We start from the raw sequence: 13117 nt of genomic DNA, 5'->3' as shown, positions 1-13117 counted from the left end.
GCGTATGTCCCCTCCCACTCTTCCCGAGAGTTATCTATAAGGTGCTGTCATCTAGTCATGCATAAATTATATTAGGGACCAATTGAAGAACAGCTGCTGCCCACTTTTCAATCATTTCAGTGATATTTATACAGAAGCTACAAACAAAGCCACTGTGAAATGAATGGAGGTTGTGACAATTCAGTTCTTTGCTACTCATGCCTATTTCTAATAACAAAATGAATTCAAAAACACAAAATCTTAGGGTGGGAGATGTCAAGGTGGGGAAGGTGAGCGGGGAAGGGGGATTCGAACAGAACTGTCTTTAATTCCCTCTCCTCAAGCACATGCATCTAGATTTTTAAACACTTAAAAAAAACTTAACAAAAATGCCATTTTAAAAATGAACTAAACTCCTGGATTTAGAAAAAGGTGCTGATTTTTTTAATAAAAATTTTGATTTATTGCTTCTGCAAAATTAAGTTTATTAACTTACTCATGCATAAGTGATACTACCTAAACAATACATTCATAAAAACTACCCCAACTTTCTAAAGACTCATGAATGTTTAGGATATTTAGTAGACTAGTGTAGCAAAGGGTACCTATCAATCTAAATCTAACAACATGGCAGCTAAAACTGGATTATTTTAATGTCCAAACAGACTATATACAATTCTTTTCAAATATTTCTATATACACTCAAAAAAAAAAAAAAGATCAGTGCTGAAAATTTTTTTAATGACCTGCAATGGTCAATAAAAACAAAAACTGGTTAGAACAATTTTAGAAAAATTTGAAACATTAAAAAACACTTGTATGTTAGCATTAGAAAAAGATATTAAAACTACAAAAAATGACATTTTTGCTGAGAAATTGCAGTCATAAAAAATCATTTGCATTGAAGAGGCATTTTGTTTTAAACTTACTAAAACATTTAAGTGTAGAACCACCTTGCAGAATTCACAGAGTTTAAACGTTTTGTACTGAAATAGCAAGGACACATTTCTAGATTCTTTCTAAAAGCATTTTAGGATCTTGTAAAGGAGATAACGTTACTATAAACGCTAAACACTGTATTGCAATCTGGAGCACAATCTTTCATAAGATTATGCCCAGAATTTGGCAGGCAATTGTGGCAAATTAAACCATTTTTAAAAAACTGAGGAAACATATCAGGAAACAAGCTCACAATTCAGAAAATACAACCACATAATGGAACAAAGATATTTGAGAGACCAAAGTTATGGCCTATCTAGATACCATACAAATGCTAAATGGAATATATTTGCTTGGTGCTAAATGAGATTTTTGTTTCTCTATAACACATTCCACCTTAGTCAAAGGTGACAGTGTTTCCTGTGAGGTTTTCTGCATTTAAACTCCTGACAGCACAATCTTAAGTCTTGTCTACTTGGAAGTAATTATCATGTAGTTCAGTGGGGCTTACTTCCAAGCTGAATGCGTGCATAATTGTGCTGCAAGGCTTGCATATTCAAGTAAAGAAACTTGGATACTGTTTCATAACTGTTAAGACTGTACTGCAGAACATTTCTATTTGTGGCCAAATCACAAATAAACATTTGATTCCAGCAGCGATCACTCCCCTGAATAAACCCTGATGAACACCTATGTCATATACATAATTTGCTTCTGTACATACAGTTTAATCTGGGTTTCTGGACTCTGTAGCCTCTAGAGATGTTGTGTTTATCATGTATTTACAGATTTATGTTTTCATGGTATCCAGAGATCGAACTCATGGGAACGATCCTGCAACTAGGAACACAATGTGAATCAGCCCTCAATGCAGTGGGTTTCATTAATTTTCCAAGACTGTTGCATGTAATGTTGTATACAATTACACTGATCCTCCTCTTTCCCCCTTTCTCTTTTATATTTTCAGTGATTTATATCCAGTCCAAGGCAATAGTTACACTGTGTTACTCTAATCATATTTTGCAACATTAACCAGAATAGTGGGGATCCAGAGAGATCTGTGGACACATGCAACACGATTCCACACACAGAAAGAGGTTTATTGGGTTTCTCTTCTGGTAGTTGGTCCCCACACCAAATAGGATATGCTGCTCGAGAGAGTCCCCCAACCTTCAGAATGAGATTTTTGAGGATGCAGTTGGAACGAGGTGGCTACAAAGCCTCCATGTGGGCAGATAAGGTCATGCACAGCTCTGTGTATCCAACCCAAAAACGTCAACAGGCTGGACACCACATGTTGTACTGAAATTTCCACTGACCTTCAGAAATAGAACAATTCTCATTTTCCAGAGTACAGAAACCCAGATTCTCAGAGCTCTGAACTTTCAACTCACATAAAAAGCGAAAGAGTTTCTGTGTTCATATCCTTACCTTCATTTTACATCTCCCAAGGAGAATGTGTATTTCTCAGACCGTAACAGACTTTACAGAACCTTCCAGCATTGAAGGCCTAACAATCTATAACCACAAGCCTCAAACCACTTACCTTGAAGTAGGCCCAACAAAAATACAAGAACTACTTCAGACTTAGTTGTTTGAGAACTGCAGCTTACATTAATATATATAACTCTAGCAGAAAGTTAATTGCAAGAAAGAAAATCCACCACTATAAAGTTCTACACACTCACGCACAAACTAAAAATGCTACAGTTCATGAAGTAAAGCCCTCTGTTGTCTTAAAAATGTCACCACCTACTGAGGGGGAAAATAAAAATTTACTTTTGCTCTAACAAAAGCTGTATTTTTTTTAAACAAGTTACAGATATGGATTCAAGTTTTCTGAATTCTTTGCCAACTTTCAGGACCTCATATGTACACTTTGAATGAAATGATTTAATAAAATGCCTAACCATTAACAATTTACAACAAAATGGCTGAGTGTCCACAGTTTTTATGTTTACTATGTAGCTCTGTGAGCCCACTCTGAATTGGTAGTCACACAATTAATTGCCTTCCCTTTTCTTGGAGTCAGCATATTTAGAAAAGCATATTTCCGTTACTTGGGATGATGCTGAAGCTGTGAAAGCGTGCAATTTCACACAAGCAACTACATACAATGCTTTTTGTAGAGATGAGTGTTTCCACCCACATTCTTGAAAGAAAAAAACAAAAATGGGACGATTAGTGGGTATTCTATATCAGTTTGTAGATAAAAGTTCAAGATGTTCCTCATTTAAATGACAGAATTAATACACAAGCCCTTTTCTCTTGGGTTGCATTGGTTGCTCGATGCAGTCTTCTCCCAGGTTAGTTGCCAAAGCAGGAACCTGTTAGCTGAGTAATCGTTTCATGGTCCACACAGACAAATGAAGTTAATTTTGTTTCTCAAGTGCAGTAATGTGCATGTTATTGTGTTTTGGTTTGACGGTGGCGAAAAAGGAAACATCCTGGTCCCTGTCCGCCTGCAGAACTAGGACAGTCTCTTCAACGGCTTCAAGGTGAGGGTTGCCAACGCTTCTAAAGTATACTAGAATATGGGAGTGAAAGAGAACAGTTCAACCTGAGCTACATTCTTTTAACACTTAGCTATTCATTTATTATTTTTCCAAAAAATTTATATCCCACTCTCTGACCCAGATGGGCTCACAAGGCGGTTTACAATAAATTTAAGGAACAATAAAACACGTAGTATAAAAATACAGGAACCAATAAAAAGGAGAAACAAAAAACTAAAATTAAAGGTGCCAACCTGTACTTGTCTACTCAGAAGCAAGTACCACCAAGTAAGTAGATATAAGATTGCAGCCTAAAAGACTTTGCAGCAGAAAAACAGAAACTCAATACTGAAACAAAAATAAAAACAATTTACTGCTTGCTGAAAGGCCTTTAAGGAAGGAGCCAAACGGGCCCCTCAGAGGAGAGAGTTTCATAATCTAGGTCCACAACCAAAACAATGCTGGGCTAGGATGGGAAGGGGAACCCATGTTCAACAAAATCCCCATTCTGCCATGAGGTTCACTGGGTGACCATGAGCCAGTCACAATGTGTCTGGCCCAACTGTCTCAGAGAGCTGTGAGGACCAAGTTGGATAAAACCATGTACACTGCCCTGAGCTCCATGAAGGAAAGATGGTAAATACAGGAGCAGCTGGAACCATGTAGAAATGCTGCAGACTTGCCCTTCACTTACTGGGAAGGGATGGGGTGGGATGGGGTGGCGCCAACATCAGGGTTGCATGGGCACACCAACAGAGCCAATCTGACGCTCCCATAAGTGCATCTGCAGAGTCTTAATCTCCCCCCCCTTGCGTAAGCAGTATGTTGGGAGGGCAGCTCCATCACTCTGTGCCTGGCTCTCCAGGAAAAGTTGTTGTTATGTGCCTCTAAGTCGACTATGACTTATGGTGACCTTATGAATCAGCAACCTCCAAGAGCATCTGTCATGCACCACCCTGTTCAGATCTTGTAAGTTCAAGGAAATAAATTTAATTAATTAATTAATTAATTAATTCCCACCCTGCCTTGGGTCTCAGTCAAACAAGCATTTGACGTCACCAAGACATAGAGTAGGGCTTCCAGTGACAAACTCAGTGGTATTTAGATCATTTTAATTTAAAAAATTAATGACATGACTGGTAACTGGTCAGCCAAGTCTGGTAACTGGTAAATATTTTAAAACAAACAGATGAGAGAAGAGGGTAGGAGAAAACAGACCATTTTCAGAAGAGGGAAGCAGGAAGTGGGTTCCCCCAAGGATCTAAATTGGAAGCTGGTGCTATTTAACTTATTCATAAACAACTGGGAGTTATGGATGAGTGAGTTTGTGGATGGCTCTAAATTTTTTAGGATGTTGAAATCTGAAGCAGACTATAAAGAAATGCAAAAGATTTCTGCAAACTGGGTGAATGAGCAACCAAGGCAAATGAGGTTCACTACTAAGTAAATGAAAAGTGATGCACATTAAGGCAAAAAATTCTAACTAGACATATACACTGATGAGGTCTGAACTGGCAGCAATTAGCCAGAAAAGAGACAATGGGGTTGTGGTGGATAGCAGAATGAAAACTAAGTATGATGCAACAATGAAAAAGGTTTTATCATGCTAGGAATTATGAGAAGGGTTAAAAACAAAACAGTCAGCATTATAATGCCTTTTTATAAATCTATGGTGTTACTGCACTGAGAACATGTTATACACTTCTAGTTGTCCCATCGCAAATAGCATATCAAAGCTGGAAAAGGTGCAGAAAGGGACAATCAAAATGATCAAAGAGATGGAGCATCTTCTTTATGAGAAAAGGCTAAAGCATCCCCTGTCCCCCACCGTTAGACAAAAGAGACACAACAGAGGCTTCAAGAATAATGCATGAAGAAATAGTGGTCTGAAAGACCTTTCTCATAATACTGGAAATCGGGGTAACCCAATGAAATTGACTGACAGGAGATTGAAGACAGACAAAATAATAACTTCATTAATTAATGTACAGTATTCATTGCCACAAGATCTTATCATGGCTACTGATGGCTTTAAAAAGGGGGTATGAGGCAAAATCATGGACACTAGCCTTGTTGGCAACTATTAGCCATGTCAGTTAAATAGCGCTTTCATGTTCAGAAGCAAAATGCCACTTGCTGGGGAGCAACAGTGGGAGAAGCCTGTTGTCTCCAGCAAGCCCACAAGCAAGACATGGAGGGATCTGCTTGGGAAACAGGACTAGACTAGATGCGCTTTTGGTCTGACAGAGTAGGGTTCTCATTATGTTCTTATCTCAATTTGCACTGAGCTTTCAGAGATACCAGAAGCAGCAAGTCCAACTGACTCACTCAAATACCAAAACTGAACAGAAGATGCATGTGTGCAGTCAGTACCAATCTCTACAAAGGATTTCGTTCAAAAAGAATGAACGATGAACATCCTCAAGATTTACCTTGATTTATATAAACAATATCCTTTTAATCAGAACTAAGTAGTGCTGGACAGCACGACTTCATCACTCACTATACTAGAGAATGGTTTATGTGTTAAAGGAATTATGATACCTTTCTCCAACAATGTTTGCTTCAGAGCTTTAGCAAGCAGAACCCTGACATTTGGCACAGGATCAGAAGCCAGACTTAGAAGGCTGGGTAACAGGTGTTCAACAAAATGGTCAACAGGCATGCATTCCTCTTCAACCACTGCCTGTGTGGACAAAAAAGAGAAACCAAGCACACGTAGATAGCACAACACCAAGCATATTTTCCAATAGAAATAATAATCAAGAGATGGAATAGTAGATACAGTAGTTTTTGTGTTATTTTTCTACCTCTGAAGAGCAACATTGGGGCTCAAATGCATCTGGTTTTTATTAGGGCTGTGCTCCGTATTTGGCTGAAGGCCGAGCTGTATCGGGTCTCTTTGCAGGCTTTTGGACCTTAGCTGAGTCGGGTTCAGATAGCCCAGCATCGCTATGGGTCAGGTACATCAGCCCACAGTGATCCAGGAGTTTCAGAGGGTGGGGCATAGTGCAGGAAGAAGAGAACTTGTAGAGCATGCAGGATATGGTGGTGGCAGAGGGAGTGTAAGAGTGTGGCAAGAAAGAGATAAGGCACCAAGGACAGAGCTAGGCTGCGGCACAGATGGGGGGGGTGCCAGCAGACCAAGAGAGAGAAGAGGTGCCCTCCTGTCAGGCGGCAGCTGCGATCCTTCTTCTTCCTCATCCTTATCTTGGTTCTCCTTAGAGGCTGCCCTGTCCCGCCATGGTCCTCAGCGCCAGCAATTCCCATCAGGCACTGTGCTGGATTGGCTAAACCGCCATCGTTGCAGTGGTGACTTTTGACTCATTGGCTCTCCCTCACCTGATTTCTTTAAGTCCAGGGGGGGAGGAAAGATGTAGCATCATACTTTTAATTGAACATTTTTTAACCCTACTCCCAAATAAGGGGTAGATCCAGGGTGGGTAGTCCCATTTTGGGGGCAGGCCAGACTGACCCTCCTAGGGGCCCACAGATCAGGGCCACGGGGTGGATTGGGAGGGCTATGCTCAGCCCTAGTTTTAATATACTTTTATATTTACTATTATTTGTATATTGCAAGTATTTATGACTGATACATACTATATAGTATAGTATAGTATAGTATAGTATAGTATAGTATAGTACAGTACAGTACAGTACAGTACAGTACAGTACAGTATAGTGGTAAGCGGCGGTAACGCAGCCAAAGCTCTGCTCAAAGCTGGAGTTCGATTCCAACGGAAGGAGGAAGTCGAATCTCCGGTAAAAGGGGTCGAGGTCCACTCAGCCTTCCATCCATCCGTGGTTGGTAAAATGAGTACCCGGCATATGCTGGGGGGTAAAGAAAGGCCGGGGAAGGAACTGGCAATCCCACCCCATATATACGGTCTGCCTAGTAAACGTTGCAAGATGTCACCTTAAGAGTCGGAAACGACTTGCACTATAAGTGCGGGGACACCTTTACCTTTAGTATAGTATAGTACGTACACACACACACCCCAGTACTAGGCATATTCTGTTTATTTGCTATACTGATTTTAAAACTCTTTCCTTGGCTTTCCTTTTGTTTGCAGAATCAAATATTGTATTTGCCATGAACTAAGCAGGTGCCCTTAGGCAAGCCACAGATTTTCTCAGCCTCCATCTGCAGTATGGGGATAATAATAATCTATTTTACAGGATTAAGAAAAAGGGATTGTGAGGAGCTCCAAAAGGATGTCTCCAAAATGGATGAATAAGCAGTAAATGGCAAATGCAATTCAGTGTAAGAAGTGTAAAGTGATGCACATTGGAGCAAAAAACAAAAACACCACCCTCACTTCACATATACACTAATGGGGTCTGCACTGGCGGTGACTGACCAGGAAAGAGATCTTGGGGTCATGGTGGACAGCTTGCAGGAAATGTTGACTCAGCGTGTGGCAGCTGTGAAAAAGGTGAACTCTATGTAAGGGGTCATTCAGAAAAGGATTAATAATAATGCTGCCAATATCACACAGCTGTTTTATGGTGCGATCACACTTTCAATACTGCAAACAGTTCTAGTCTCCTAACCTCAAAAAGGATATCGGAAAAGCTGGAAAAAGTTCAGAAAAGGGCAACCAAAATGATCAAGGATTTGATCAAGGGTTTGGAGCAACTCCCCTATGAGAAAGGTATCGATGTTTGGGGCTTCTTGGTTTAAGAAAAAAAAGGTAAGTAAGATGGGCATGCTAGAGGTGTATAAAATTATACATGGTGCGGAGTAAGTACACAGAGATAGGTTTTTCTGTTTCTCTGACAATACTAGAATGCAGGGTCATCCAATGAAGCTGAATGTTGGAAGATTTGAGGACAAAAGAAAGTGCTTTTTCACATAGTGCAATAGTTAAACTATGGAATTTGCTATCACTAACAGCCACCAATATGGATGTCTTTAAAAAGGGTTAGATAAATTCATACAGGATAAAGCTATCAGTGGCTACGAGCCATGAGGGCTGTGCACTACCTCCAGTAGCAGTGTGCCTCTGAATGCCAGTTGCTGGAGACCATAAGTGTGCATGTGGTCTTCCCTTAGGAATCTGGCTTGCTACTGTGAGAATAGGATGCTGGACTACATAGGCCTTTGGGCTGATACAGCAGGCCTCTTATGTTCTTATGACTACATGAAGGTAATGTATTTGAAGCACTTGGAACACTTCAAAGTCTATTTGAATGCAAGATATTCATCATCATCCTTCTCCAAGGAGGCAAATCAGCTTTGGTGGTGGTACAGTTTTAAGCAGCAATGTAGGCTCACTGTGACATCAGAGCACCTAAGTGAATAGCATGAAAAGAGGTGAGGAAGTGGAGAAGAGGAAAAAAATGATGATGTGGAAGTGGGGATAGGATGGCAGGACCACTACTGGGAGGTCCCAACAACACTTCTACCCCATGGATGTGAGAAGCCTTCAGCTAGTTATAAATGTGTTCCCACTCAGCTTCTCAGCCACAAATCTTACCCCCTCTGAAATTTACTTCCATGCTCTGGACAGGAGCCTTTTAAACTAAATCCCTGACCATTATAACAAGCCAACAGTGTCTTAGTATTTATCTACTAGAGACTTTGCCCCAGTGCACTTTGCACACCAACTGCCCCCCACATAGAGGGACTACCAACCTCCTCCTCCAGGGATTCCTAAACATGCACACACACGCAAGCACGCACGCAAGAACGCACACAGGGACTCCCAATTCCCCCAGGACTCCCAAACAGAAATACACAGAGAGATTCCCAAACACACACACACACACACACCCAGGTAAGTTCCAAAATGTACATCCTGCCCCACCCCCAGGCAACTCCCAAAATGTACATCCCCCTCAACCCCCAAAAGCCCCCCCCAGGCACTTGCCACCACCTTGTTTAGGCAGCTTTCTGGCCTCCCCTCCCCCGCTTCATCCACTTACTTGCCTCCTGCACTGTCGTTGCCACCCGCTCGCCCACCCCCTTGCCTGCTCACTCCCCTGCCTCGCTTGCCTGTTATCCTGCCGCTACGCCACATCTCCATGTGTCAGCTTACAAAAATATTATATAGTTACAAATAGGCATAGATTTAGACTAAGAAGACAGAAGATTCCTTATCCCATTACATGAATTCAAAGCTATGCATGTTCCTCCTGTAAATGTTGATGACATAAATTCATTATACACCCCATTCTTATTCCACACAGGTCAGATTAGCTTACGTATGATTCCCAGGTAGTCCAGCACCTTACACATCCTGCTTAGCTTACACAATATAACTGTGCCAGACTATTCACACCCCAGTAATGTAAGGGGGGGAAAAGAAAATCCCACCTGGCAGATGAAGGCAAATGCTTGTCTTCCAACCCACTTGGAACAATGCCGGAATCTCACAATCAACTCATTAATGAAATTTAAACCCAGAGAGTTTGCACTGTTTGCATAAAATTTATGTAATATTGCCACAACCTGCAAAAATGTCAGAGGAAAGAATCAGGCAGTTGGTAATAACAAGTTAAGGTAACATTAGTGGCACAACAAATAACTGAACGCCTTACAGATTTGTCCTTTAATAGCCATTGTTTTGGTGCAGGTATGGAAAACCTTTTTTGGCTTGGTGGGTGAGATTTTTGTCTCTCACACCCTCGCAGACCAACTTTGACAGGTTGGTGGGAACACCCACCTATCAATCAGTTCATGTCATAATGATGTCAGGTGATTGGCAGGTAGGTTGCCTGTAGGGGTGGGTAGAAGATACTGCCCAAGCAGGACTGTACTCCCCATGCATCAGCTGATGCATCAAGAGTTGAATCTTACTTTCTGCAGAGTTCAGGTGCAACAGTGAGTTCCAGCAGGAACTCACTGGTGTGCCTGAACCAAGCAGGATTGAGCTCCCCACACATCACCTGAGGCACGAGGAGTTCAGTCCTCCTTTCTACAGTTGTCTCTACCTGTCCCACACCTGACATCACATATGACATGAGGTGTGGGACAGGTGGGCGTGGCTTAAGGAAAATGGTTTACAGGGCAAATAGGGGGGCCTAAAAGGCCAACTTTGGCCCACATACTGGAGATTCCCCACCTGTTTTAGTGCTGTTTTAGTGGAGGAAAACAGCCCTCTCGCTGACCCTAGTTTCAAAATGGTCAGGACTAGTTTCCTGACCTCAGGCACATATATATTTACTAAGCTAATAAATACCAAGAAGGATCCGAATTCCAGGTTTCCCCAAAGAGTAATCCGATCATCTATTCCATGGTACCATTCAGACAGGATTTATGACACCCTCTGATTTCACAGAGATGAGGAGTAGATTTCCCAAAAACAGGAATTCACACTAAATATCTTACAGGAGACATCAGGCTTATCTGCAAAGTTGATCTGGCAAAACCAAACCCTAACTTTACATTTCAAAGAAGTCCTTTGTTCTCTGGTTGGTCACATAGGAACCCCCCCCCCCAGCTTACATGCTGAGCCCAAAACTAGAGACTTTGCCAGGGCAAAAGTAGCAGCACACCTTGGCTTCAACAAACTTCTGACCTCATCACTCCCTAAAATCATCTCAACATGCAGCTTGAGGCAGGGAAAGAATAAGAATGATGTGCTTGGCCATGGGGAGAAAAGAGGGAGACTGTCTCTCACCAAGCATGCAATCCTGTAACGCTCTTCAGGAAAGGTATACCTCTATTTAATTTTTTTTTTCTTTCGCTGATGTGAGTCTATACATTTGCAGTCTTGAACATGATTAAGTGAAGGGTCTCTCCTTGGTTTCTTAGTTTTAAGGTATAAATAACCATGCTAGGTAGATACTGCCGGTATTCTTACTGTAAATAAAACTCTATATTTTTCCTGTGTCTGCTTTCAATAAACCAACCCTTACTTTACATTTTCTGTGTGTTTTCTTGGGGTTGTGTGGGTGGATTTAGACAAGCTAGAGTGATGTGCAGGCTTTAATTCCAGGAAAGGTTCTGCAGCACTCTCAATGGGAGTCTGAGTACACACACATTAGAGGGTTCAGTCATACATGGGTAACAACTGCATTCAAAATTACGACAGCAAGAGGAAGGGAACTGGTTCCAAATACGTTAAAGTAAACCACATATAACGTACATGAGAAATGTAGACATAGGAAAAGTAAAACAGCCTACCAATTTGAAGGAGATCCACCTGACTTCAGAAACTTTATCTGAACAGAGTGTTAGTGCAATATGCCTTAAGTAGTCATACACATCATTGGGATTATAGAGCTCTAGTATCAAAATGAGTTGCCTAAAATAAAAGAAAAATAATTATTTACGACACTGCCTTGTTGGTCCTCTTACTGAAAATTAACTTTGTTCTGGCTAATTTTGGAGAAGGGATTTTCATGAATGCAAAGCCTTGGAAGTTTCTTCCTTTGTTTCATCAGCATATGATGACATATTATTAAGGATTTGCTTGTGCAATGGAGCCTAGTCCTGATAAATTATCATCTTAGGCAAAAACAACAACAAAAAACCCACAAGTGATCAAACCTAGAATCTACTTCATACATATTGAGTGCTCCATCCTTTAGCTGTAATACTTTCTGATTAACTTTTGCTTTGCTTAATGTATGATGAATTTGGCGATTGAGCCTCTCTCTTTGTAGAAGAATGAGAGTAAGAGAGAGAGTCAGGCCGGGGGAGGACTACTTAAGTGTAAGTCACTTTGGAGTTTGAGATACAGAGGTAAAAGAGAGGTACCAAGTGGAGCATAACTTTTTTTATTTGATTTAATATTTGTATGTCACTTTTCCTGCAACCAAGTTGAGCCCAAAGTGGCTCACAACAATAATAAAGCATTAACAAATAAAAACAGCACTTCCTAATACAAAAAGAAATATCCAGTAAAGATACAATAAGAACAATAAAGAATCAGAACAATAAGGGTACAATACATACAATAAATGAATCAATACAATATAAATAAAAAACGAATGAATGAAAATAGGACTGTTGCTTGTTCAAATGCAAACAGTATTTTAGGGAATTGTTTTTAATCAATTTATCACTCTACAGTTTTTAAACAATGAAACATTTTTCTGTACCATATTTTATTAAACTTGCAGCTCTGTTAAACATTGTAGAAGTCCTACTGGTTTTGGTCCAGTTTATCTAAAGGAACGCCTTCAGCATCACCAGATAGGCCGCCAAACGAGATCAGCCTCCCACAACCTTCTCTCGGTCCCACCAGTCAAAACAGCTAAGCTGGTGCGGACCAGAGAGAGGGCATTTTCAATTGTGGCCCCCGCCCTCTGGAACTCTCTGCCTTATGATCTCCGCCATGCCCCGTCCCTGACAGGCTTCCGCCGAGAACTGAAAACATGGTTTTTTAGGCAGGCATTCGAGACCTCTGTCTAATTTAGTTTAAATTTTTGTATGATGGGGGTAGGTTTGGATTGAGTATACTTATTGTTGTTTTGTATTATATGTTATATTTTACTCTATGTTATATTTTAGTCTATGTACGCCGCCTAGAGTGGCCGTTAATTCGGCCAGATAGGCGGCCTAGAAATAAAATTTTATTATTTTATTATTATTATTATTATTACATGCATGAGCAAGACTTCCTAGCAAATACAACTGTGATAAATTCTTATTTATTAAAGCAACAACTGTGAGAAATTCTTAGATATTAAAGCAATTTGGTGAAACAAGGATCCAGCAAAGCTTCTAGCAATAAAAGGACAGTAGTTTATCA

The 13117-nt window shown here is 40.7% G+C and overlaps 1 protein-coding gene across 6 annotated transcripts in view; it reads right to left on the bottom strand.

The window, feature by feature from the left end:
• Positions 1 to 703: 703 nt before the first annotated feature.
• LOC133387101 (serine/threonine-protein phosphatase 4 regulatory subunit 1-like) overlaps positions 704 to 13117 on the bottom strand; it is a 69848-nt gene continuing 57434 nt past the window's right edge. For all 6 annotated transcript variants that reach the window (XM_061631168.1, XM_061631167.1, XM_061631164.1 and 3 more), the window contains 4 exons: positions 11545 to 11665; positions 9733 to 9867; positions 5958 to 6099; positions 704 to 3445 (listed from right to left, as the gene is read on the bottom strand). In XM_061631168.1, coding sequence (XP_061487152.1) covers positions 3291 to 3445; positions 5958 to 6099; positions 9733 to 9867; positions 11545 to 11665 — 553 coding nt within the window. In that variant the 3' untranslated portion in view covers positions 704 to 3290. The remainder of the gene's footprint in view (positions 3446 to 5957; positions 6100 to 9732; positions 9868 to 11544; positions 11666 to 13117) is intronic.

The sequence above is a fragment of the Rhineura floridana genome, chromosome 6, assembly GCF_030035675.1.
Source record: "Rhineura floridana isolate rRhiFlo1 chromosome 6, rRhiFlo1.hap2, whole genome shotgun sequence".
Taxonomy (NCBI): Eukaryota; Metazoa; Chordata; class Lepidosauria; order Squamata; family Rhineuridae; genus Rhineura; species Rhineura floridana.
The sequence above is the reverse complement of the archived record's forward strand: the minus strand, read 5'-3'. Positions and strand labels throughout refer to the sequence as shown.